This window comes from Notolepis coatsorum (genome assembly GCF_963971535.1).
Source record: "Notolepis coatsorum genome assembly, chromosome: 8".
In the NCBI taxonomy this organism is placed as follows: domain Eukaryota; kingdom Metazoa; phylum Chordata; class Actinopteri; order Aulopiformes; family Paralepididae; genus Notolepis; species Notolepis coatsorum.
Genome location: NC_140172.1, coordinates 127,162,681 through 127,188,073, shown reverse-complemented (window position 1 = coordinate 127,188,073; position 25,393 = coordinate 127,162,681). Strand labels below are relative to the sequence as shown.

Sequence of the window (25,393 nt, the reverse complement as noted above, 5' to 3'; positions counted from 1 at the left end):
GTCAAGCAGTGTGAGGGGTTGGTTGGATTTAGCTGTAGCTTGGCTTCACACGACTGTCGAGCAGTGTGAGGGGTTGGTTGGATTTAGCTGTAGCTTGGCTTCACACGACTGTCGAGCAGTGTGAGGGGTTGGTTGGATTTAGCTGTAGCTTGGCTTTTTACACAACTGTCAAGCAGTGAGGGGTTGGTTGGCTCACTGATTGCAAGTAAACAAGGGTGAGTCATCAAGCCCACCTCAGTCATTATGCTCCTGCTTTTGAACTAGAACACAGACCCTATAGTGGTCAATACGTCCAAATACTTTTGGAACCCTGGTACTGTGGTACAGGAACACTGTACTGGACTGTAGTTTTCCACGTGTCATTTCATTATCCAATGTAATATCAATACAGTAGAATAAAAAAAGAAAAGAAAAAGAAATGTGTTGCCTTCCAAATTCTTATGGAGCTCACTGTACGTAAAACTGAAAATGTATAAGAGAACCTGTCTGTGTTGGTGGGGGACATTGCTAGAAAAAACGCCATGCAGGCTGGTTTGTAAGGCATGCATCGCCTCCTCTGTTAGCCTCTGGTGGGTAACATACACAGGGTGATGTGTGTGTGGATCTTGCTCCCCAGGGAAGGTGGGGGGAGGATGTAGAGGAGGGTGACATGAGATGGAGTGGATCACTTGGCTACTGAGGGGGAAGGATCTACACTGCTATACCACTGTGAGCCAAAACACACACACACACACACACACACACACACACACACATGCACACAAAAACAACTTTTCATGTTACTACAACTATCATGGTTGACTAAAGTGCCTGACAATCTTTGGTCTACCAACCACTAGTTGCAATTATCGTAAGCCATGTCAGAATGCATTTGGAAAAAAAATAAAGCTTTTCTAACAAAAAGAAAAGGAAATCGAATAATAAAAAAAAAAATTAAAACCATTAGGCAGGAGAGAGAAAACAACACTTCATTCTAGGTATTATCATATTCATAGAATCTGTAGGTTTTTTTTTTTTTTTTTTTAATCAGTCACTCAGTTTCATCATCTTAAAAGATAAACCTCAAGTTATACAGACATTGTTATCATCATCTTCACCAAACCCTGAGCAAAAGAGAGGATGCCTCCTATGAGAACTTAAGACATATATTATTGATACAAATAAAAAAAAAAATTAAATAAAATGTATTCTGTGAGAGAAAGAATAAAATAAAAAGATTATTTAGGATATGCGTTAACCTATTGTGTGCATGCTCGTATAACCGTATTGCTTTAGTGTATTTGTGGGATTGCAAGGCTCAGGACTGGATGTCTTGTGTGGGATGATTGCACTTAAGGGACATGAGAGGTGACGGCGACTACCAGAGAGGGAGGTAGTGGAGCTAGGTCTGTACAGCCCTGAGCCTGAAACGCAACAACCCATTGGCCTGCAGATATGTCCGATGATACCAGGAAGTTGATACAAATATAATGGAAAACGCTCATCCATCACCCACCAGTAAGAAAATAACCCATTAATACCAGCCAGGTCAATCCAGCAGCCAAGGTTAAAACAAATCCCAATCAGGGCTGTACCCAATCATTTGAACCTTTTGAAGCTTCATTCGTAAACCTCTGTATTCAAATAGTAAAGTTAAGCTATACTTCATTATCCCCTTGGGGAGATCTGTCCTTGAGCCAATCCTAACTGCCCCGGGGGCAGACACACAGGTGCAGCGGCCCGGGGACCCAACTCCAGTTATAACGCCAGGGCCTTGGTCCAGGGCCACGGCAGGAGTATATACCTAGCATGCATGTCTTTTTGGTGTGGGAGGAAACCCATGCCAACACTGGGAGAACATGAACCTCCACACACACACACACACACCCCCGCCGGGGGTTCGAACCCAGGATCTTCTCGCTGTTGAGGCAACGGTGCCGCCCGCCGCGCCGCCTTATTGAATCATCGTTCGAATGTATCGCACGTGATGTCGCCTGTGTGTCTAATGACTTCAGTGGAGCTGCTGATACAAGGCGAGGTTACTCCGATAGACGTTCTTCTAGTGTAGAAACAACAATGCTGTCCTAAGGGATGGAGAAGACCCCCGCATGGCGCCTCCTCAAGGCTTCACCAGCCCCTGCTCAGAGTGAGGGAGGGAGACTTCCATTAGTAGCAGGAGCCCAGCCTGTCCATCAAACCCTCTTACGTCCAAAAGATTGCCTATTCAGCAATTGTTTTTAATAACAGACCCAATATATCAACATAATAGATATATAAAAAAATTGGGGGCATTTACATGCAAATTAATATTCAGCATAGTAGCTAATATTTCATATCTGGGCGACCAATTTCCTTGTACTGTATATAGACGGCTTCACTGGAATTATGTTCCAGTGAACAGTTTGGACCCAAGTGTATTTCCTGTCAACTACTGCATCAGCATTACAACAGGAAATAAACTTGGGTCCTTTTCATAATGTTGAAACAAGTCTATACGAGCAAACAGAATATTGCTAGTTAGTTACCATGTAAACACAGAAGTCCCAACAGTTAAAACGGGATGAGATCTTTACATGCTTGAGTATCCCTGGCTAATATCGGCACATCCCAGAGATCATATTCAGCTTTCTCATAGACGGGATGTGGGTTTATCCCGGGCTATGGTAAACGGGTCATGGCATTTTTACACGCGCCAACTCGAACATACGTAACACTTGGGTATCCCAAAGAATATGGGGAATATTAATATGCATGTGAAATGCGCCCATTCGGTACAGCCCTACAGAAGAATGAGAACAGAGCCATATGTCCAGGCAGCACAAGGACTATCCACCGCCTCATTAGGAAGAGGCCTCCTAGCCATGTTCGCTCCTGTCTGGCCAGACGGGCTAAATGGGGAAATCCATCCTAAAGTAGAATTCATGTATTATTATTGTACGTTTCATTTAGGATTTGTGACTATATGAGCATGTCTCACCGGAGAGACAAAACTCTAGTGATGATGTCACCAAGAGACAAATCCTGGAGTTGCTTCACAGGCGGTGAATAATGGAACAACTCCTAAGACACTATGACAGTAACCATGGTGATTCTACTGGGATATGGGTACATTCTCTGCATCAGAACTGTAAGCCCCACATTTAAATAAAGCTCAACTGGACGTAATAGCTCAAACAAAAATAACTTGGAACCCACAAGGTCTGTGACTAATTCACTGACAATGGACCAGTGTCTCCTGACGACATCACACTCTTCATTGTCCGATTTCCAGCCGAGGGGGACCGTTGTCTAGGTTTATTAGATATTGACACGGCTGTTCAAGATCACTGGAATAACACAATGCGCATTCTATTTTAGGGTGGATTATCCCTTTAATCTGCCGAGAGTGAGAAGCAGAGGATTCTGACGAGAGCCGATGACAGAGAGGAGGGGACTTGCAAACTGTCTTTGCTCTTTGTCACACTGCATTCCAAAATCAGCCAAGCAACAAAATTGGCAAGCTAAGCTTTCCACAGAGAGCGAGACAGCGCGCGAGAGAGAGAGAGAGAGAGAGAGAGAGAGAGAGAGAGAGGAGACGGCGAGAGAGACAGGTTCTGCAAGATAGAGGGAATTTGAGAGTCAGGGTAGAAATGACGCAAGGATGGGTGTGGAGATAGATATAACAATAAACAGAATAAATAGAAGCACGGGACGATGGAGGGAAAGAGACAAGATAATTCACAGAGAGAGAGAGAGAGAGAGAGAACACAATAGACAAAGTGACGAGGCAGAGTAAGAGGATGAGCGTGAAAAAGACAAGACGAGCCACCAGGGTGGGAACCCGGTGTTGAGAGAGAGGCCTGGGGATGTTTCCAGAGACAGTGGCCCCGGGGACAAAAGAGGCTGGAACAAGCCCACAAAGTCAACCGGGCCGCACCGCCTTGCCTGGCTCTGTCCTGGACCCGGGCCAAACCAGACAAACAAGACCATCATTCAGCAGCACTGCCTCCCTTACTCTTCTCCTCCCCCTCTCTCATTCCTCTCCTCTCCTCTCCTCCCTCTCCTGTCCGCCCAGTTAGCGAACCGGCTGCCCTGCTACCATCTGCCAGCAGAACGCTCGTCACTCTCTCGCAGCACAGGTACCACTGTGCTTTCCGCGGCAGTGCGGAGGCTGGAAGCGGGACACTCACTGGGCACAGAAGGACTACAGGACCCACAATGCAATGCGAGTCATCATAGAAAGAACCGGAAGTCCTTCAAAATAATAATATAAATCGAAGGCATCTTTGCTACCTTGAAAAGGCGTACGTTGACGCCGTTCCGATTATAGGGCATACAGTGAACTCCCAACTACACATACTGACCAGCTCCTTATAAAGCTTGTAGAACCAAGGTTCTCCATCATCATAAATCCAGTGTCAGTGTATGTCCGTAGGCCTAAATGGAAAATAATGACGATAATGTACACGGCTCCAATATATTCATTAAACTACCCTCTTTCAAAAATCATAACTTGATTCTTTGATTTGAATTCATATACTCCAAGGGAAACAAAAAAAAAACACGTTTACCATCATGTGATCCGAGGTCTTTCTCTAAATCACAATCTCCACAAACACATTGGCTCGCAGTCAGTGTAAAATAAGAATGCTTTTCGGAAATTGCTGTGCATGAAGGAACTCCGTATGAAATAGTCTCTGGACATCCTATGCCCCTCTCGAGTGCAGTTAAGATGGCTTGGACAGAGTTTCTACTGTAAGTGCTTAACAGAATCTACAGACGTTTCATTCCCGTCATATAAAACTAGAATTCATATGGTGTGCATTCTCTAAAAACATTAGTCATTATATACAGCCCTATGTGTAGCGCACCATGCTAGCTAGCTAACAGACAGTTCTTGTTGTGGAAAACAATTGCAACGGGGCATCGTCTTTGATCCCCCCCCACTATCTTCACCTCATTCCAAACCATATTAAAACTAATATTAAAAACTCTTCAACTTGAAGGTGGAGATCGCTAGCCAGCAGGAGCAGCAAGGTGGTCACGTGGAGACCGTCAGGTGGTACGACCAGGCCACGGAGAACAGTCAGATCTCGTTCCAGCAGCGGAAGAAGCCTTTTCGGGGTCATGGGTATCCTGGGGGGTTGCCCTGGAGAACAGCGATAAGGCCTATAGAACTCAAGAAGTATCCGTCCGTTCGTCACACGTATTATTTTGACGTGCGTCAAAATGTCGTCACAGAGAGGCTACTCGTGGGAGCATGATCTCCCGACCGCGAGAATGAAATGCTCGCCACGGTCTCCGTGCGGCCAGGCGAAGGGGACAAGGCTGATCCGAGTGACATGCGCTCCCCGTCAGGTGGAGAGCGTTTCTTCCTCTACAGTCTGGACTCTTTCCTCTCCGTCTGGGCCATCACTGAAGCTCCCTTCCGCTGCGAGTTCGGCGTCTCCGTGGACGTGGCGAGCATGTCCGCGGACACGATGCTGAAGGTTGCCGCGCTAGCCAGCGCTACAGAAGCACAAGCTCTTTCCCTGTCATCAACCCGTATCCTGCTTCTCCATGACCCGGACTGCCGCCAAAAGACTCTTGCAATTTGTAGAAGAATAATAATAATAATAGACCTCTTGCACGTCGTCATCGCTTTGACAAACCCTGGCTCCTTCGCCAGGGGTTTTGTCTGTGGGACTGCGCAAGGGGCGGTGTGACGTGTTGCAGGAGAGTTATACGTCCTGTTGGCTAGCTTAGCGTCGCCAACACTAAATGACTGGAGGTCATCGACCTGATCTGCAATGCAAAAACGCTTTCCAGGCTCATTTTGGCTAGCGAGAAAGCAGCCGAAATACGTCACCCGCGAGAGGTCTATCGTTAACAATGAAGATGCGGAGACGTTGTCCTCTCCCGTTTGTGTTGTGAATTTTGTTGGATGAAATTAAATGTTGCTATGTTCTCAAAAAAAAAGAAAAAGGAGAAGAAAAAAAATTCACTGACAAAAGGTCCACTATTTGCATTTGTAGAAATGTCAAGATATGATTATTTTCCAGTATACCAAGCCACCATCTTCTATTAAACAATCTTCAGATTGAAAATATAGTTATATAATTTGCTATATTTTGGGCTACATGCAGCTTGTGTCATCCTCCAGTGTCGATGCTCTTTAATGCATGTTTTAAGTTGCCACCAGTGGGCCCCTGCTCGTGTTATTGCTCTAACTGTTGCCCTGAGCAAAACCAGGCACCATGTGACCTTAAAGGGACACTTACAGTAGGCGCACCAATCCTCTCCCCCGCGCTGCCATCACCCCTGTTATTGGAAGGGCATTTCACCCATTAGAGAGCGTACCCCCAACCTCTCACAAACTTGACCTTAAAAAGACTTCGTATCTCCACCCCTGACCCCCCACCCCTCCTCCTCTGGAAGCTCAGTCTGTCACCATGGCAACCCAGCCAGCTCCAACATTTCACAGGTGCTGCAGTGCTCTGAGGTGTAGTCCAACTGAGGCCTTGTTTATGCCACTTCAGCCGTCCATCAAGATCCGCTAACGGGCACCTCCACCTCTCGTTTGTAGGGGGATAGGGGTGGGGGGCTTTAAACGCTCCGGCCTCCAACGCAGAGGGGGGTGGGACTTAGCGAGGTACGTTAAATTAATTTTTAAATAATAATAAAAAATTCAGCAGGGCGAAAAATATCTCGTAAGTGTAGGGAGCCGGGAGAGATGCAGCGTGTTTGCTAGCTGCTACCATGGCAACGACATACCACGGAAGATACCAAGAGAGGAATAAGGGGTGGAGAGCCACAGTCTATCACATTAAATGGGTTATGATGCGTGTTGCTATGCTGGTGCAAAACCTTTTCTTTTTTAGTTTTTGCCTTCAAATATGGATGAGGTGACACCCATCTCCTTTTTTTGTAAACGCCCCTTTCAGTCCTGCTGCACAGCCCAGCTGAGTTTGCATTCCCCGCCCACTGACCCGATGATCTTACCCCTTCTACTTCAGGTAGAGGTAAAGGTAGGGGGGGGGGGGGGGGGGGGCTGGTGGGGGGAACAACACTTCAAAATGGAATCATTCCAGACTTCACACTTTTAGTATTTTTTTTAAAACAAAAAGCAAAAAAAAAGAAAAGGGGGAAATAAATAAAATGGGCTTTAAAACAGCACGTCATCCACACTGTAACAGTTCCTCCAAAATCAGGGGAGCCTGGAAAAGAAGGTGGACAGGTGGAAGAGAGAGAGAGCAAAGAGATGATGTCCTTCCGTTAAAGCGAGACCCGCGCAGTGCGCAGCCTCCCCCCTCCATCTCCGGCCGCCGGGAACTTCTCACGTCATGCGATTCTCAGTAGACACACGGTTCACCCCCCGGGTTCATTGCGGTTAGGGGCTGATGGTGTTATAGCGCTCCGAGAAGACCCAGTCCAGATCCACTAAATCATAACAACACCCCACCCCCATACATTATCCAACGTCATCATTTTAGCATAGCTTGGGGATCGGTAGGAGGTTCCAGCTTCGACAGTAGAATTGCAGCAAAGAAAATGGGAGAGTAGTAGTAGTAGTAATAATAGTAGTAGTAGTAATAGTAATAGTAGTAGTACTAGCTGTTCCAGTATAATCCGAACAGTAGTAGTAGTACTAGCCGTCCCAGTGTGATCAAAACAGTAGTAGTAGTAGAACTAGCCGTCCCAGTGTGATCAGAACAGTAGTAGTAGTACTAGCCGTCTCAGTGTGATCAGAACAGTAGTAGAACTAGCCGTCCCAGTGTGATCAGAACAGTAGTAGTAGTACTAGCCGTAATAGTGATCAGAACAGAAACTACAGTGACGGTGGTAGGGGAGGTGGTCATGTGGTAGAGCAGTAGTAGAGGGGGTCATATGGTAGAGCAGTAGTAGAGGGGGTCATGTGGTAGAGCAGTAGTAGAGGAGAGGTGGTCATGTGGTAGAGCAGTAGTAGAGGAGGGGGGGGGTCATGTGGTAGAGCAGTAGTAGAGGAGAGGTGGTCATATGGTAGAGCAGTAGTAGAGGAGAGGGTCATATGGTAGAGCAGTAGTAGAGGAGAGGGTCATATGGTAGAGCAGTAGTAGAGGAGAGGTGGTCATATGGTAGAGCAGTAGTAGAGGAGAGGGTCATATGGTAGAGCAGTAGTAGAGGAGAGGTGGTCATATGGTAGAGCAGTAGTAGAGGAGAGGGTCATATGGTAGAGCAGTAGTAGAGGAGAGGTGGTCATGTGGTAGAGCAGTAGTAGAGGAGAGGTGGTCATGTGGTAGAGCAGTAGTAGAGAGGTGGTCATGTGGTAGAGCAGTAGTAGAGGAGAGGTGGTCATGTGGTAGAGCAGTAGTAGAGAGGTGGTCATGTGGTAGAGCAGTAGTAGAGGGGATGTGGTCATGTGGTAGAGCAGTAGTAGAGGAGAGGTGGTCATGTGGTAGAGCAGTAGTAGAGGAGAGGTGGTCATGTGGTAGAGCAGTAGTAGAGGAGAGGTGGTCATGTGGTAGAGCAGTAGTAGAGGAGAGGTGGTCATGTGGTAGAGCAGTAGTAGAGGGGATGTGGTCATGTGGTAGAGCAGTAGTAGAGGAGAGGTGGTCATGTGGTAGAGCAGTAGTTGAGGGGATGTAGTCATGTGGTAGAGCAGTAGTAGAGGAGAGGTGGTCATGTGGTAGAGCAGTAGTAGAGGGGATGTGGTCATGTGGTAAAGCAGTAGTAGAGGAGAGGTGGTCATGTGGTAGAGCAGTAGTAGAGGAGAGGTGGTCATGTGGTAGAGCAGTAGTAGAGGAGAGGTGGTCATGTGGTAGAGCAGTAGTAGAGGAGAGGTGGTCATGTGGTAGAGCAGTAGTAGAGGGGATGTGGTCATGTGGTAGAGCAGTAGTAGAGGAGAGGTGGTCATGTGGTAGAGCAGTAGTAGAGGAGAGGTGGTCATGTGGTAGAGCAGTAGTAGAGGGTATGTGGTCATGTGGTAGAGCAGTAGTAGAGGGTATGTGGTCATGTGGTATAGAGCAGTAGTAGTGTCTTTGCAGAAGTAGTCGGCGTTAGTAGTAAATGTGTATTTTCTTCTTTTCGTTTTGTTTACGTGACTTGAGCTAGTAAATCAATCTCTCCCGAACCCCCTCCTCCCCTCCCCCCCATCCCTCTCCTCTACTGGCCGCTACCCTTGGCATTGTCTGTGACGGCGGGGCACGGGGACGAGTCCTGGCCGCTCCGGTTGCGTCGGTACAGGCGGAAGCCCTTGCGGCAGAGCAGGACGAACCAGTAGACCTGCGGCGCCAGGATGCAGCAGTTGCCCACGTTGGTGGACAGCGTTAGATGGAAGGGCACGCTGTACAGGGGCACGCCGTAGTGGGCGCCGTACACCCAGTACATGTAGGGGAACAGGGCGATGCGGCACATGAAGAAGGTGAGCAGCACCATGCAGCCGTTGGCCTTGTGCACCCAACAGTCCTGGAGGTTGAGCTGCTCCGGGGAAGGAGGGCAGACGCGGAGAGGGATGGGAGGAGGGGGTAGGGTTATGTGATGCGGAAGGAGAGATGATGAGAGAGAGAGAGAGAGAGAGAGAGAGAGAGAGAGAGAGAGAGAGAGACACACAAAAAAAAGAGGTCATTAGTTGTTTTGTTTTATGTCACAAATGTTAACGAGAATCAATTTGAGTTTGAAACATCTAAGGGAATATCGACGTCGCCGGCATGAGCTGTATTAGCTGCTGGTCTGGTTGGAAGGAGGGCAGTGTGTAAATGAAGACGGAGGAAAGACTAAAGCGTTGCTTAGCTTCCCCCTCCCTGCTAAAGTCATGTCAGCAGAAGAGCTGGAGGCGCGCGAGGCAGCCACTCCACTGGGCCTTCGTGGCTAAACGTCTCTGCTGTGCGCCAACACATCTCTCATACGCGATATAGCTTATATATACGGTGCATCAAATGATGTCCTCTTATAATATGCAACCGACATCTCGTCTTATGTGCTGTTAACAAGATATCTCTGCATTCTTTTGCATCTTAAAATAATACCGTGATGGATTTTGGCAGCGACGAAGGCTTTTCAATATTTTCTTTTTATAAAGCCGTCAACCAAATCATAGCCACAGATCACGAGGCACCAACTAATACCAGTACAAGACAGAATTACATATAATTTGCACTGGGACCTTAAAATCTGACACGGAATTATAGTACAAGTACACATTTCTGCCATTCTCTGTCGTGGATTTTTCCAACCCAGACTGCTCCGCTTTGAACTAGGACAACAAAACTAGGCCTTGGTCCGACATGCAGACGTGACCGCCTTGTGACTTCCCACTACATCTGACCGTTACAAATGGCCTATCTCTGAATCTGGAAATTACTATGTGACCTAGATCAGACGCGCAGCGGGCCGAGCTCAGCACAACGCGCCCCACCCTCCTCCTTCGATACCAGGATGACTTATTTAAAAACACGTATATGTGTGAATGTGCCCTATATTGCCGTCGCTGTCATATGACCCGTCATCTAGAGATACGACAGTATGATAAGCCCCTCGGCCTTTGCGAGGATCGCGCGTGAAAGTAGATGCACGTTACTTATTTATATTGCCCACATTAAGTTATTTAGCTACTTAAGCTTAATAACCTTAAGTCCCTTCTACTCAAGTTATTGTGTCCAGGTTGTTTAATATTACCATTTGTATATGAATCAATCAGTGAGACTCAATGGGCGAATAGCAACAACAAGATACATTTGTAATCTATCCCATGACTCAAAGAGATATACCGTAATTCCTCTAATAGTAACCCCGGCTTGTATTTGTTTCAACTGTAGCGGGTACCAGGCTTGTATTAGGAGGAGGCCTGTATAAGAGGGAGGCCTATATTTCAAATTTTTAAACGGATCATAATGAATAAATCAACATTTTGTGTCAGTTTGAACCCAGTAAAATGTACTGGGTTCATTTATTGAAACCAAGTACTGTATGAAATAGTAAACAGTGCAATTACAGGTGGTCACTGGTCATTTCAACGTTTTCAAAGTGAAATCAAGTAACTAGCTCAGTATGCAGCTCAGTATATTAGTAACCCGGCTTGTATTAGGAGGCCGGCTTATAATTGCTTAGCTCAAGAGCGCACCCGGCCATTAATAGAGACCCGGCTTGTATTTGAGACCCGGTTACTATTAGAGGAATTACGGTATACTGCACTGGCGGTAAGACAGTGGGTCAGTTTACTTGACCTGATTTTATACCTATTACAGTTTTGTCTACTTTGTTTCTGACTTTGCATTAGACCAGGGCTGCCCAAAACTAGGGCCCATGGGCAAAATTCGGCCCTCCACAACATTGTTATAGGCCCTCCATAAGGGTTCCAGAGAATTATTCGATATTCCGTTTGGTCTATTTTGATGCACTTTAAACTGCCTGAGAAACTAACTCGACTATTACAAGATACAAACACACTTAATATTAAACCTACTGTAAGTTATTTACTTGTTGTCGCAGTCATTGAAATGATCAATGTCCGGTGAATTATTTGGTCTACCGCACATCACCCGTGTTACATTTTGGCCCCTTGGTCCTCCATGTAAAAAAAGAAAGGTTTGGCCACCCAAGGTATTTTAATTTTATTTTATTTTGTATCTACTTTTTCTCCCCATTTTTCTATTTTTCTCCCATCCCAATTTCGTATTATCCAATTCTACCCTTCCCTGTCTCGAACGTTGTTAGACCATGCCTCCCACTGAGGCTCACGCTGCCCCCGATACTTCCCGATTCTGCTGTACAGGCGCACCAATCGACCTGTAGGAGTCGCTGTCCACAACGTCCGATCCCCACCCACCGGCTTTCCCACCCCCTAACACTGCCAATTGTATTAGTATGAACGACCAGCCAAGCCGGAAGCAACGGCGAGAGCTGGGCTCGAACCCAGCATATCCTGCGCTAGTGGCGAGCGCCTTGCCCACTTAGCCGCCCCTAAGTCTTTTTGTTTGTTTACTCCATGTTCCTGAATGTTGTGTTTTGAGAGAGATCATGTGTGTTCTTTCTCACCTGGATCAGCATCTTCCCCAGCGAGACAAAGGGTGTGCTGAGCTCAGTGAGGAACAAGCAGGCGACGAAGAAGTCTCCCTGCTCCTTCCTGTGGAACTGAAACACAGGGAGAGAGAGAGAGAGAGAGAACAGGCAGGTAAACACAATGAGAGAGGAACTGAGGAGATCCTCCATCATCAATGGAAGTGGGTGACGGGACAGTTGCACCAAAGAATTGCCGTAGTCGTTTGTAGAATATCTTTTTTGATCCACTTTTTCTCCCATTTTCTATTTTTCTCCCATCCCAATTTTCGTATCTTCCAATTCAACCCTCCCCGGTCTTTGAACGCTGTTTCTTGCCTCCCACAAGCCGGCTGCAATGTGGACTAAGTCATACATAGCACGAGTCCCCTCCAATACTCGAGGTAACAGCAGTCGCATCTTTCCACCTGTGCGGCTCGATCTTTCAGGGGTCTGGGCTTTGGAGGGGCCCCGCCCCCGTCGCTTCCTGATTCTACTGCGCAGGCGCACCAACCGACCTGTAGGAGTCGCTGTCCACAACGCCCGATCCCCACCCATCAGTTTCCCTCCCCCTAATACTGCCAATGTGTATTAGTGCGGACGACCAGCTAAACTGAAAGCAATGTGGAGCGCTGGGCTCGAACAGGGAGATGATCTGTTTGAGCCCAGTCTCCAGTATTCGTGGTGAGCGCCTTGCCCACTGCACCACGTAGCCGCCCGTCGTTTGTAGAATTTGACTGTAAAATTATTTCGTCACAATGGAAAAAGATCCGGTTACATTTTGTGTTAGTTCATGTTAAACATAATTTGCGAATATTTTACGGTTGTAATCTCAGTTAGTAGGATTTCTCTTCTAGTAATCTCATACCAGCCGTACTGATTAATAGACTGGTACACACATTTTTAAGTTTTTTTTAAGTTTAAAAAGATGTTTAAAAACAGGGTTGTAGAATCTTATAGTCAAATTTAACCTACAATCTGTTTTTCTCTACCATGAAACTCGGGTATTGCAGATTAAGTTTTGATTTTCCTATGTTGGCTTATGTTCTTTTCGGGAACGGTTTTTGTTGATTGTTTGTTGATTTGTTTGTTTGTTTGTTTGTTTTATCTTGCTTTTTTTGTTCTTTTCTGGATCGGTTTTTGTTGATTTCTGATTGTTGATTTTTTTTTGGGTTATATTTTGAAAACTTTAACTTTTTTGAATTTTTTTTGAATTAGGGGTAGGTTGCTCTATAAGCCTTCGGCTTCCAACCTATCCTTTTCGTTTGTTTATTTGTAAAAAAATTCGAAAAATTATTTGTTTATGTTTATTTATTTGTATGTGTAAACATTCTAAATAAAATAATTCATTCATTCATTCATTCACAAAACATTCTGTGTCTCTATTAGAAGCAGGTGGCGTTTTGTGTCGGGATCCCCCGATTCAACCTTTTCGGTCCCGATACCGATACCTGGCTCTCTGCCGATACAATCCAATATTTTTGTTATCTAATAAAAAAATTAAGGAAAATACAATTGTAATATTTTTAAATACTCAAACAGCCACGTACTACATGCATCATTACTACAGTGTTTCCCATTAATTACCTAGACTGTGGCGTTATTAATAAATATATATATATATATTTTTTAAAGTTTGCCAATAGGGATGTATCAGTAGTATTGGCAGTGGTAGTAGTCGTAATAGTAATCCAGTATATTTTTTTATTTTCTAAAAAATAAACCAGTTCAACACAGGTAGCCACTTTTGCTTCATTTCTTTGATGGCTCAAATGTATGCTCTAGTCGATTTTGTGTTTTGAGCACAAAGTTAATCATAGATCTAGCCTCTTTATTTTGCTCTCAAAGTGCACCAGATTGATGCATTCAACTTTAAAACTTAAAAAAATTATAAAAAGTTCCGGGGGGGGGGGGGCATGCCCTCGGAAACCCCTAGAGGGGCAGAGGTTCACCCACCACAGTCTCACAAAATCCTGTGGGAAACACTGTACTACTAAAAACTATATTTCCTCAACTACAGTTGAATGGAGGAAATAGAATCTGCAGTTCACGCGAGGTCTGCTCTCCGCCAGCCAGGTGACATGCGGTCGAGTTCTCGAGACGCAGAACGTGGTTAAGTTTACGTCCGATGACCACATGACCTCCTCGCGACAGAGCGATAGGATTAATGTTGAAAATCTGTGAAGTGGCCGCTTTAACAGTGAACCGTTAAAAAAGATACTGTAGTAACAGTACATAAAAAAAGAATTATATCACATAACTGTCCAGAAAATATTACTTGCCACTCTGATGGGAGGCGGCACTGCCGAAGGGTGTGGCCATGAGGGTGAGAAGAGCATTCTGGAGCATGTGTTGTTGTGTCCTCTTTTTAGCTCCAGTGATCACTTATTGGGGCTTTAAACATGCTTGTTAAAGGGATAGGCAATGATGATGCTGACCGGTAAGAGTCCTTTCTCAGCACAATCCATGCCGTTCCTCATACGGGCTCCGGTTCAAGAGTTTCAGAGAGCTTCACTCAGCTTGTACGGGCAGGAGCGTGAACTCATCGACTTTGCATGAAGTTTGTGGCCAACAGCATGGATTGTGCTGAGGAAGGAGCCGACCGATCGATCAGTGTCGTTAGTACTATGCAGCAAATAGGGCCTGGGTTCCAAAAATCAGAACTATCCTGCCACAAAGCGCCTCGGCCGGGCCTTCGTGCCAGTAGCCACCAGGCTACACGATGCCAAATTGCTGGAGAACTAACGGCTGGTGAACTTGAGAACTGTTAGGACTATCTGACTCTTAATAATAAACACTGCACAGACTCTTCTGGTGCAGTGTGCTACTAGGGTTTTGGACCATGTATACCATCATCACTATTACTGTCCGATTGAATCCTGCCACCCACTACTGTTCACTACTACTACTGTTATCACTATTGCACTACCTCTAACACATTTTTGCATTTTGTACATTTTCGTTTTGTATATTTGGTATAGTATTTGGTACTTATTTTTATTTTATTTTTTTTTACTGTATGAAGCACAATCTCAGGAGGCTCATACAGAACCAAGCATTTCACTATAATGTACCTTACATGTGACAAATAAAATAAACTTGAACTATTATCATTATTACTTGCACTTTGTTCTATGTTCTATATGACCTATGTACCTATCCTACCTGTACCCCCCAGCCCCCCAATGGTGCTGTGATACTTGCATTTCCCCAAAGGGATTAATAAAGCAACGCTTGACTTGACTTAAAGGAACACGCCAACATTTGGGGAAATTAGCTCATCGTCTTCTCCAGAGAGAGACAAGAAGACATGACCGGTTAGCCTTCGGGAGAGGTGTTAGTTGGACAATGCCTAGGCTAACCGGTCATGCCCGCTTCCATTCATTGTGCGAAGCTAGGCTAACGTGCAGCCAGATAGCTTTCTACTGAACGCACAGAGAGGAAACTGGTATCCATCTTCTTGTCTCTCTCTGGAGAAGACGGTAAGCAAAATGTTGGCGTGTTCCTTTAAGTTATTTTGTTTGCTGCAAAGAAACAAGTCTAAAATCTAAACTTTAATGATTAATTTTCCAGACCCTCTTTCTTCCCTCACACTCACACCGTTTCTGGTGGGTATCGCATGCACCAAATCTTTTATTAATCATCTCCTTCCCTGCTGGGGCTGCCCCACACACGAGAGTAAGAGCCTTTTACACGAGGTAGGCAGCATTCCTGGCTCCAGAACGCACAGCTAATTGATTTATCAAAGCCAATCCACCGCTCGCGTTCCCCCTGCGACATCACGGAGGGCAATAATTCTGAACAGCTTGTTAATTTGAAGACTTCAAAGTACCCTTTGGCCGAACGGCAGGGGTGTCTATGTGTCATGTTTTCCCCTCGGTGGCTAATAACATCTCAGACGGACAAATCCATACAAAGACCAGGCAAAACCCATTTTACATAATAACCGCCAGGGCGCTTCAAGGGACCGTTTGCATATTTGCAATGTATATAATACTGTATAAATAAAAGCTGTAATCAGGGGTGCAGTCGTAATATGGGCGGAGGCCAAACGGTATCCTATTATTATGCAAATTCTAGGCACTTATCACCTAGACTTTGCATAATAATAGGATGCGCGCACTTCGAAGCCCAAACGCCGTTTGACCGCGGTTGCCCAGCACTGCACCACTGGCTGTAATGTTCCCAGTCCATGACTTTTCCTATGTATGTCTTATTTAACCCGTTCAGGAGTTTTTTTGTGGAATGTTCTCAGGATTCTAGAACGGTATAGCTTTCAATGACCATGCCCACTGTTACATCGTTATTAGAAAGTTCAGTTGTCAAATGTCCATTTTGCACGTGAGACAGTCCACGTAGAAGGGTTGAGTAAAGGAGGAGAGACAAGGGTTTGAAGGAGAGAGAGAGAGAGGGAGGGAGTGAGTGAGGGAGGGAGGGGGAGGGTCAGGATGACCCACAAGCAGTGAACAAGCATTTCAAATATTGACCAGGTGCACAGGGCTCCACGGTGAAAGGGCTCACACACTAGACAAGGTGAATCGGTATGGACGGATAAAGACTAAAGAGGACTCCAGACAGAAGACAAGTGGTGGTGTCTGTCGGACCACTTCGCCGGGTTCTGATGATGAATAAACCATGAACGCGTCCAGACGTGGCATCGCCATCTGCCCGTGGAAGAATGGCCTGGAACATAAGAGTGGAACTCTACACCATACTAGACTAGTAGCTACCTCATCCGAACCCCTGCAGCTGATGCTGTAAGGTGTGTGTGTGTGAGTGAGAGGGAGTTTTGTGTGTGTGTGTGAGAGGGAGTTGTGTGTGTGTGTGTGTGTGTTCCTGCCCTGGGCGTCCAGGAGGATATCATACAACGTGCTGCTGAAGGTCTGTGAACAACCTCACCTGAGATGCCCAGAAACCCTCGCTGGAGATTATGTGCACAGGAAGTTGAAAGTTTAACGGGGAGGTCTTGGCCTCCGTTTCCTGCTATGTTGCAGTGAATCATCATCGATTAAAAAGGTTAATTAGCGCGCGCTCTCTCTCTCTCTCTCTCTCTCTGGAGAAAAACTGGTGACACATGGATAATAATCGGGTTTGAGATCTGGACATAAAAACGTTTGGCTGGTCCTCACTATTAGCACACTTGTGCGTGTGTGTGTGTGTGCGCGCTACCTAAGGATGAGAGGAGAAGAACAGAGGAGAGTGGTAGGGAGGAGAGGAGCAGGAAGGACAGGGCAGGAGAGGTGTGGAGGAGAGGACAGTAGCAGTGAGGACAGGAGAGGTGTGGAGGAGAGAGGACAGTAGCAGTGAGGACAGGAGAGGTGTGGAGGAGAGAGGACAGTAGCAGTGAGGACAGGAGAGGTGTGGAGGAGAGAGGACAGGAGAGGTGAGGACAGGAGAGGTGTGGAGGAGAGAGGACAGGAGAGGTGTGGAGTGGAGAGGACAGTAGCAGTGAGGACAGGAGAGGAGTGGAGGAGAGAGGACAGGAGAGGTGAGGACAGGAGAGGTGTGGAGGAGAGAGGACAGGAGAGGTGTGGAGTGGAGTGGAGAGGACAGTAGCAGTGAGGACAGGAGAGGAGTGGAGGAGAGAGGACAGGAGAGGTGTGGAGAGAGGACAGTAGCAGTGAGGAGAGGAGAGGTGTGGAGGAGAGGTGAGGACAGGAGAGGTGTGGAGGAGAGAGGAGGATTACAGCTGCTGCAGCTGAATAATGCAGGGGTAAGGTGATCTCATATCACCATTGACAGCCACAGCAAACAAAGGAGCAGGTTTCCATTGCACCTGGCCTGCTAACCCAGCATGGAACATGAATGGATTCTAATCTACAGGACCCACTTGTGTGCGTGTGGCGCAAGGGTGGGCGCATGTATGCACCAGTTAAGCCCTGCCAATTACCGTAATGTACATGCTAATTTGGGACAGTAGCTAGCTAATGTGATTGACAAACAGCTTCTTTCACACTCCTTTACCTCTCAGTCATTGTTACCACAGCTGTCAGATAGTCAGGGTTCAATCTCTCATTCCCTTTTCCCTTCTTCTTTTGAATGCTATTTGCCATTCATTTATTTATTTTCCAATATAGATACTTGCTGTTAGTGTATCTATGTAATATTGGCATGCAAAATATCACAATACTATCCTATATCGACTTCCCCCCCCCCCCCCTCAAGCCTAAATTAATAGCATTGTTTGGTGAAATAGCCGACTGGGCCTTCGATTATTTCATCTTTCACTTATTTGATAGATCCAATAATGATGGTTTTGAGATATATATTGGCAAATGGAAGACGCCAAGGGACATTCTGGAGCAAAGCATGTGGCTTCCGACGAGTGCAATGATAAGTCTAACCGCGTACACGAGGGAATTAAACACCAAAGATCCTGACCCATGCTCTTAACGGCTCACAGGCGGCAGAGAATGAGAACCGCGTGGATAGACACTACTAAATGATGTGCCCGTTTCACCTTTTGAGAGCCGGACGTTTTGCTTTTGATGGCGTCGATGAGAAAAGGGTCTATTCAATCTCGCACTTACAATCCCAGCGGAGGTAGAAGTTCAACTCGAGGTCAGAGCCGCCCCATTCGAGACACGACACCGCAACGCATCTGGCAAAACGCCATTTCTACCGTCTCAAAGACTCGCTCGCTCTCTTCTGTTGTTAGCGGTTTCCAACCGGTTGCTCCTCGGTGACACAGAGTCGTCGTCGTCCTCCTCCTCCTCCTCCTAGCATTTCGTCTACTGTTACGGGGCAGTGTTGAATTTGTGATTAATTCTTTAGTCTCCCCGCAATGCAGTGTGGCGCTAGGTTAGACAAGTTCACTGGCGTCTCACCCCGCATACAGGAAGTATCAAAGTAAAAGCTCTGGAGACAATAGCTGGCGATCCTGCTTGTTCATTACCGTGCTGCAGGGCAGAACAATAGGCCCCTTTGCAGTTTGTAACAAAGTGAACAACAACCAGAGAAACAAACGACAGAGTATCTCTAGGAGCGAGGAACGAGCGGGAGCCACTGATTACCCAATAGCTTTTTCTGTCCGACTGACGTTCCCGTTGGGTACTTTCCCAAAAGGTTTCTTACCTACCTGTATTAAATGGTAAATGGACCGCATTTATATTAAACTTTCAGTATAGTTTATGTATGGACCTTGTTTAGATCCTGGTCTACGAATGGGACCGATCGGATGAACAACTTGGCCGGCGTTAATTAATCACCTCGACAACGACCGAGGCCTAACACCGAAAGAATTACCATAAGTCCACAACCGTTTGTCCAATTATCTCCAAAACGTGTTTTGAAAATGTAAGCATTGCAGCAGTGAGAGGCGCCTCTTCCCTCGAAGTTTATTCAATATTAGATCAGTGGTGTATACTAATATATATATAAACGCCATGCGTGATGAACGGACGCTGTACGCTATACAAGCACGGGACAACACAATTGACCTATCTCAAACCCCACCCTGTTTTCTTGATCCTCCAATCACAAAGGTTGCTTCCCTCCTGACAAACAAAGTTAGGACGTGGCATCGAGGATCAGGAGAAGAGGGCGTGGCCTGAGCTAGGTCCATTGCGTCATGCCCAGAGGGATGACGACACGATGCCTTGTTATTTTTGTAAGCGTCCAGAGAGCAGCGGGGCAATTGAGAAGTTAAACAGGTGGAGCAGCCCGGGCCGGTAGAGACCAGTTCCACTTCATTCGCTTTTATTTGTGGTGCAGGAGGTGCTTCCGCTCTCTATACCTACCTCTCCTTCTTCATCCACTCACCCTCCCTCATCCATCCACTCACCCCTCCCTCTTCATCCACTCACCCTCCCTCATCCATCCACTCACCCCTCCCTCTTCATCCACTCACCCCTCCCTCTTCATCCACTCACCCCTCCCTCTTCATCCACTCACCCTCACTCTTCCATCCACTCACCCTCCCTCTTCCATCCACTCACCCTCCCTCATCCATCCACTCACTCACCCCTCCCTCTTCATCCACTCACCCTCCCTCTTCCATCTACTCACCCCTCCCTCATCCATCCACCCACCCCTCCCTCTTCAACCACTCACCCTCCCTCTTCCATCCACTCACCCCTCCCTCATCCATCCACTCACCCCTCCCTCTTCATCCACTCATTGCCTCAATTTTGTATCTTAGTTTTGTGACTAGTACCATCCCCAAAGTGTGGAAGTCTGCTTTTGTCCTTCCATTATTAAAAAGTGGGGACCCCTCAGATGTTAATAATTGTCGCCCCATTTCTAAGCTCCCTGTCCTGGCCAAAGTTTTTTAATCCTTTGTGAACATTCAACTAAAGCAATTCCTATTAGAAAATAATATCCTAAGTGAGGTTCAGTCAGGCTTCAGGTCTGGACATGGTACCATAACTGCAGCCATGCTAGTGGCTAATGACATAATCAACACACTTGACAAGAAACAACATTGTGCAGCATTGTTTGTTGATTTATCAAAAGCATTTGACTCCGTAGACCACAAACTATTACTGGATAGACTGGACAACATTGGCATTGGACAGGAAGCGGTAAATTGGTTCAGAAATTACCTCTCAGACAGAACACAATGTATATTTGCAGAGAACTACAAATCAAGTTTTTTAGAAATCAACAAAGGTGTTCCCCAAGGGTCTATTTTGGCTCCGGTTTTATTCTCTATTTTTATAAATGACCTGGGAAATAAAATCCAGACAGCCAAGATGCATCTTTATGCAGACGATACAGTCCTGTATACAAGTGCTCCCTCCCTTACTCAGGTGATCGAGAACCTCCAGGCTGCGTTTAATCGTTTTCAAACCTCCCTTTTTGATCTTAAACTAGTTTTAAATGCAAAGAAAACGAAATCCATGATGTTCACAACAAGGGCTCGCTCACAGTCAGTGAATCATGTTCATATTGTTACGCTAAAGGGGGCAACCATAGAAAATGTTTCATCCTGCAAGGATCTTGGGCTATGGCTGGATGAAAAGCTATCTTTTAAAGCGCATATTGGAAACCTCACAAAGAAACTTAAACTTGTTTTTTTCTTTCGCAACAAACGATGCTTTTCTTTTTAGGCCAAAAAAAAAACGTGTTCAAGCCACATTCCTGTCTGTAATTGACTATGGTGACATAATATATATGCATGCTGCCTCTTCAATGCTAAAAAAGCTAGACAGTGTGCATCATGCTTCTCTGCGCTTCATCACTAGTGCCAAAGGGCTTACTCACCATTGTGTGCTTTACCAAATGGTAGGATGGACCTCTCTGTATGTACGGAGGAAATCCCACATGTTTGTTTTTATATATAAGGACATCCTAGGGAAGCTTCCCATATATCTTTCCAACCTAATTAGCTTTACCTCTAGCAGCTATCATACCAGGTCCACAAGATGGCTACTTTTAAAAACCCTGAAAATAAACACTGAACTAGGAAGAACAGCTTTTTCAAGCCTCGCACCGTGGGCATGGAACGGGCTACAGGACCATATCCACTTAGATACCCTGGTCTCTCTCTGCAAATTTAAATCTGTATTACATAAATTCCTACAAGAAGAATGTCGCTGCTTTCTGTAGTCGGGTCCCAACTGCAAAATTACTGTATTACCCTGTATTTTACTGTCGTACACTTTTACTATTATTTAATGTATTTATTTGTATGTATTTTAGTGTATTGTAACCTATACTGATTCCTACTGTGTTTTAATTATTGTACTATGTTTTAATTATTGTTGTGCTCATGTCACCTGCCCCAGAGACTACAGTTGAAAATTAGCCAACTTGGCTAAACTGGCATATTTACAGTCAAATGTTCCTTAATATGCACTGTCTCTGTATTTTAAACCAATAAATACAAATACAAAAAATGTAGACTATTCTGTTGTGTTTTTGTGTTTACATGTGATGTATTGTATACATGCACTTTTATTATGTTCTTGTGTGATGTATCGCACATTTGATTGCCGTCTGATATATTGTAAATGTTATTGCTGTCATCTTGGCCAGGTCTCCCTTGCAAAAGAGATCTTGTATCTCAATGGGACTTCCTGGTTACATTTTTTTTTAATAAACCCCTCCCCCTCCCTCATCCATCCACTCACCCCTCCCTCATCCATCCACTCACCCCTCTATTCATCCACTCACCCTCCCTCATCCATCCACTCACCCTCCCTCATCCATCCACTCACCCCTCCCTCACCCTCCCTCATCCATCCACTCACCCTCCCTCATCCATCCACTCACCCTCCCTCATCCATCCACTCACCCCTCCCTCACCCTCCCTCATCCATCCACTCACCCTCCCTCATCCATGCACTCACCCTCCATCATCCATCCACTCACCCCTCTCTTCATCCACTCACCCTCCCTCTTCATCCATCCATCCCTCCCTCATCCATCTATCCAACCCTCCCTCATCCGTCCATCTACCTCTCCCTCGCTCATCCATCCATCCCTACACCCTTCCTCCAGCCATCCACACACCCCTCTCTCCCTCATCCATCTATCCACCCCTCCCCCATCCACCCATCTACCTCGCTCATCCATCCCTCCCTCATCAATCCATCCATCCATCCAATGTCCCTCATCAATCCATCCCTCGCTCCCTCATCCATCTCTCCCTCCCTCATCACTCCCTCATCTCTCCCTCCCTCCCCCATCACTCCCTCCCTCATCTCTCCTTCCCTCCCTCCCCCATCCATCTCTCCCTCATCTCTCCCTCATCCATCTCTCCCTCCCTCATCACTCCCTCATCTCTCCCTCCCTCCCCCATCACTCCCTCCCTCATCTCTCCTTCCCTCCCTCCCCCATCCATCTCTCCCTCATCTCTCCCTCATCACTCACTCCCTCCCTCATCACTCTCTCTCTCCCTCATCCCTCCCTCCCTCCCTCCATCCCTCCCTCATCCATCTCTCTCTCCCTCCCTCATCCATCTCTCTCTCCCTCATCACTCCCTCCCTCCCTCATCTCTCCCTCCCTCATCCCTCCCTCCCTCATATCTCTCTCCCTCCCTCCCTCATCACTCCCTCCCTCCCTCATATCTCCCTCCCTCCCTCATATCTCACTCCCTCCCTCATATCTCCCTCCCTCATATCTCCCTCCCCCTCTCACCAGGGTGACAGGCAGCAGGATGCTGAGCAGGGCGATGTGATGCAGCACCAACAGGCACTCTCTGCGGAAGAAGGAGCTGACAGTCCTCAGCGAGTGCCGCTTGTACTCCTCGTGCCCTTTGACCTGGAAGCGGTAGTAGTGACTGAGGTACATGGCGTAGATGTCATATGCCATGTAGGGTACACCGTACCAGATGACAAAGTAGGTAGCCAGCCAGTGCCTGAGAGAGAGGGAAGAGAAAAAGATAAATGGCCGCTCTCTCGACACGTTGAGTATACGCTTTAGAAATCACTCGGATCATACGACGAGGAGGCCAGATAGACTGACTAAAAGTATGTCCAGATAGACCACAGAGAGAAATACTGTCTTGCTTTACTGGCGTCAGTCAGACTTGTTCATAAGGGAAGGAAAAGGAGACCACTTTCTGGAGAATGAAAATCCCCTCTCTTGAGTCAAACTTGCCAATCACCACTATGCAAAATTATTTAACAATATTTGATTTGGCAGTGACTGAAAAGGTACAGACTGAAGCATAATGCTTATACATGCCTGTCCTATATTCTTATATTCTCCAAAACAGTATCCAAAAAATATAAATAGAAATAAAAAATAAAAACGTATTTACATTTGTAATCTTCAAAAATAGCTATACAAACCATTTTCTTAACACTTTAATCGCCATGGGTTAAATTCATAATTTACCATCCCTCGCCAGCTCTATTTGTCTATGGAGAAGTTCCCCTTCTTTGCAGGGCTATAACTTTTTAAATTCTATTGCTAAATTGCCATTATTATGGCCCATTCAATGTCCTATATGTATTGTTCAGGGTGTAGCAACGTTAAACTTTTTCATTCACATATTCATACTAAAATATGGTCTAAAGTATAAGTATGTTTTTATCGTTTTCTGCAGCTTTCCTCAGAACGTGATTTATAGCCCTAAATGCATTATATTGATGATCAAATACAGTTTGGTAGGAATCTGTGCGAGATAAAAAATGTCAACTTGGACATGGTTCTAGAAGTTTCTACGCATCATCTGATGATGACCGGATGGGCGGGGGATCGTTTATAATTCCGTGGGCAGCGTTAGATGATTCATCCAGAGTGGGTCATATGTTCATCAGATCAGTTAGTATAGAAGACGTTAGAAAATAACGCTGAATCTTACCGTGGCTTCCTCGCGCCGCTGGCAGATGAGCGTGGAACAGAATCTTTTCTATTATGGGATGGAGAAATGCCCGATCCATTTCCAGGTTGTATAATAGTATATACGTCCAAATCATGTTGTTTTTTCGAGTTATTTGCACCGATCGATGTTCACTGTGTCAATACGGAGTCTCTCTAACGATAGCGAGTGCCCGGACCACATATGGATGAGCACTACCGGTTCAAAGGTTAATTTCCGGTTGGCGATCTGCCGATCGGCCACCAGATGGCGCTCTTGAACCGCTAGAGAGTTGAGTGGAGCTTTGCAGTGTGTCTCAGGGCTCCGGAAAGGAAATATGATTTCGATGACAGATTTTTGAAATATTGACATCAAAGACGAGTTACGGCGTCTTCGGCAGAATGAGCATGGCTAGGAATGACGTGTAAACTCGTCAACGGCGATCATAGTGTTAAAAACCAAAAGTGAATTACTCATTCTTAAATGTATATCAGCATTGTTCCACAAGTTAACCCCAACAATAGAAATACACCTCCTTTTAATCCCTTTCTTAGCTTTTCGAACAGTAAATTTACAAATATCTCTCAAATCATATTTTCTTTCATGTATTGAAAAAAAACCTTTGCACACCGTCCGGGAGTAACTTTGCTTTAGCTCTGTACATTATTTGCATACTTTTATAATAAACCAAATCATTAAATTTCATAACATGAGACTTTATGAACAGTGGATTTGTGTGGTCATAGTAACCAGCCCACTTTTGGATCGGATTTACAGTAAGTCTCTCTTAGTTACTGCGTGTTACAGTATGTGTTCATGTAGGAGAGAAAAGAGCATGCGCATTCGTTCATTTAAGTGGAGCAGATCAGGAACCCAGCCGTTTCTCTGTTTGACCCTGGCGTCAGGTTGAGCTGTTGGACTTGAACTAGCATGCTAGTGTGTTTGGTCTCAACAGTAGTATTGTTGACATATTTCTAAGTGTAACCTACTCAGTGTCTATAGGGAACAGCTATTCAGCGTCTATAGGGAACAGATATTCAGCGTCTATAGCAGACCTGGGCATTGATTCTGACCGGCCCGTGAAAGATTACATAATTAGAAAAAAGAAAATATTATTATTATTATAATTTTTTTTAAACTTTTTTCTTTTCATGTCAACGTTCACACGCACAATATACGCTTACCTAGGATTTG

At 45.7% G+C, this 25,393-nt stretch overlaps 1 protein-coding gene across 1 annotated transcript in view; it reads right to left on the bottom strand.

Annotated features, from left to right (window-relative positions):
- Window positions 1–9,078: 9,078 nt before the first annotated feature.
- Window positions 9,079–25,393, bottom strand: part of tlcd3a (TLC domain containing 3A) — a gene marked incomplete at its 3' end in the record, with an annotated part of 65,574 nt that continues 49,259 nt past the window's right edge. The window contains exons 3-5 of the mRNA XM_084320522.1: window positions 23,032–23,251; window positions 11,950–12,045; window positions 9,079–9,393 (exon numbers count right to left, since the gene is read on the bottom strand). Coding sequence (XP_084176648.1) covers window positions 9,079–9,393; window positions 11,950–12,045; window positions 23,032–23,251 — 631 coding nt within the window. The remainder of the gene's footprint in view (window positions 9,394–11,949; window positions 12,046–23,031; window positions 23,252–25,393) is intronic.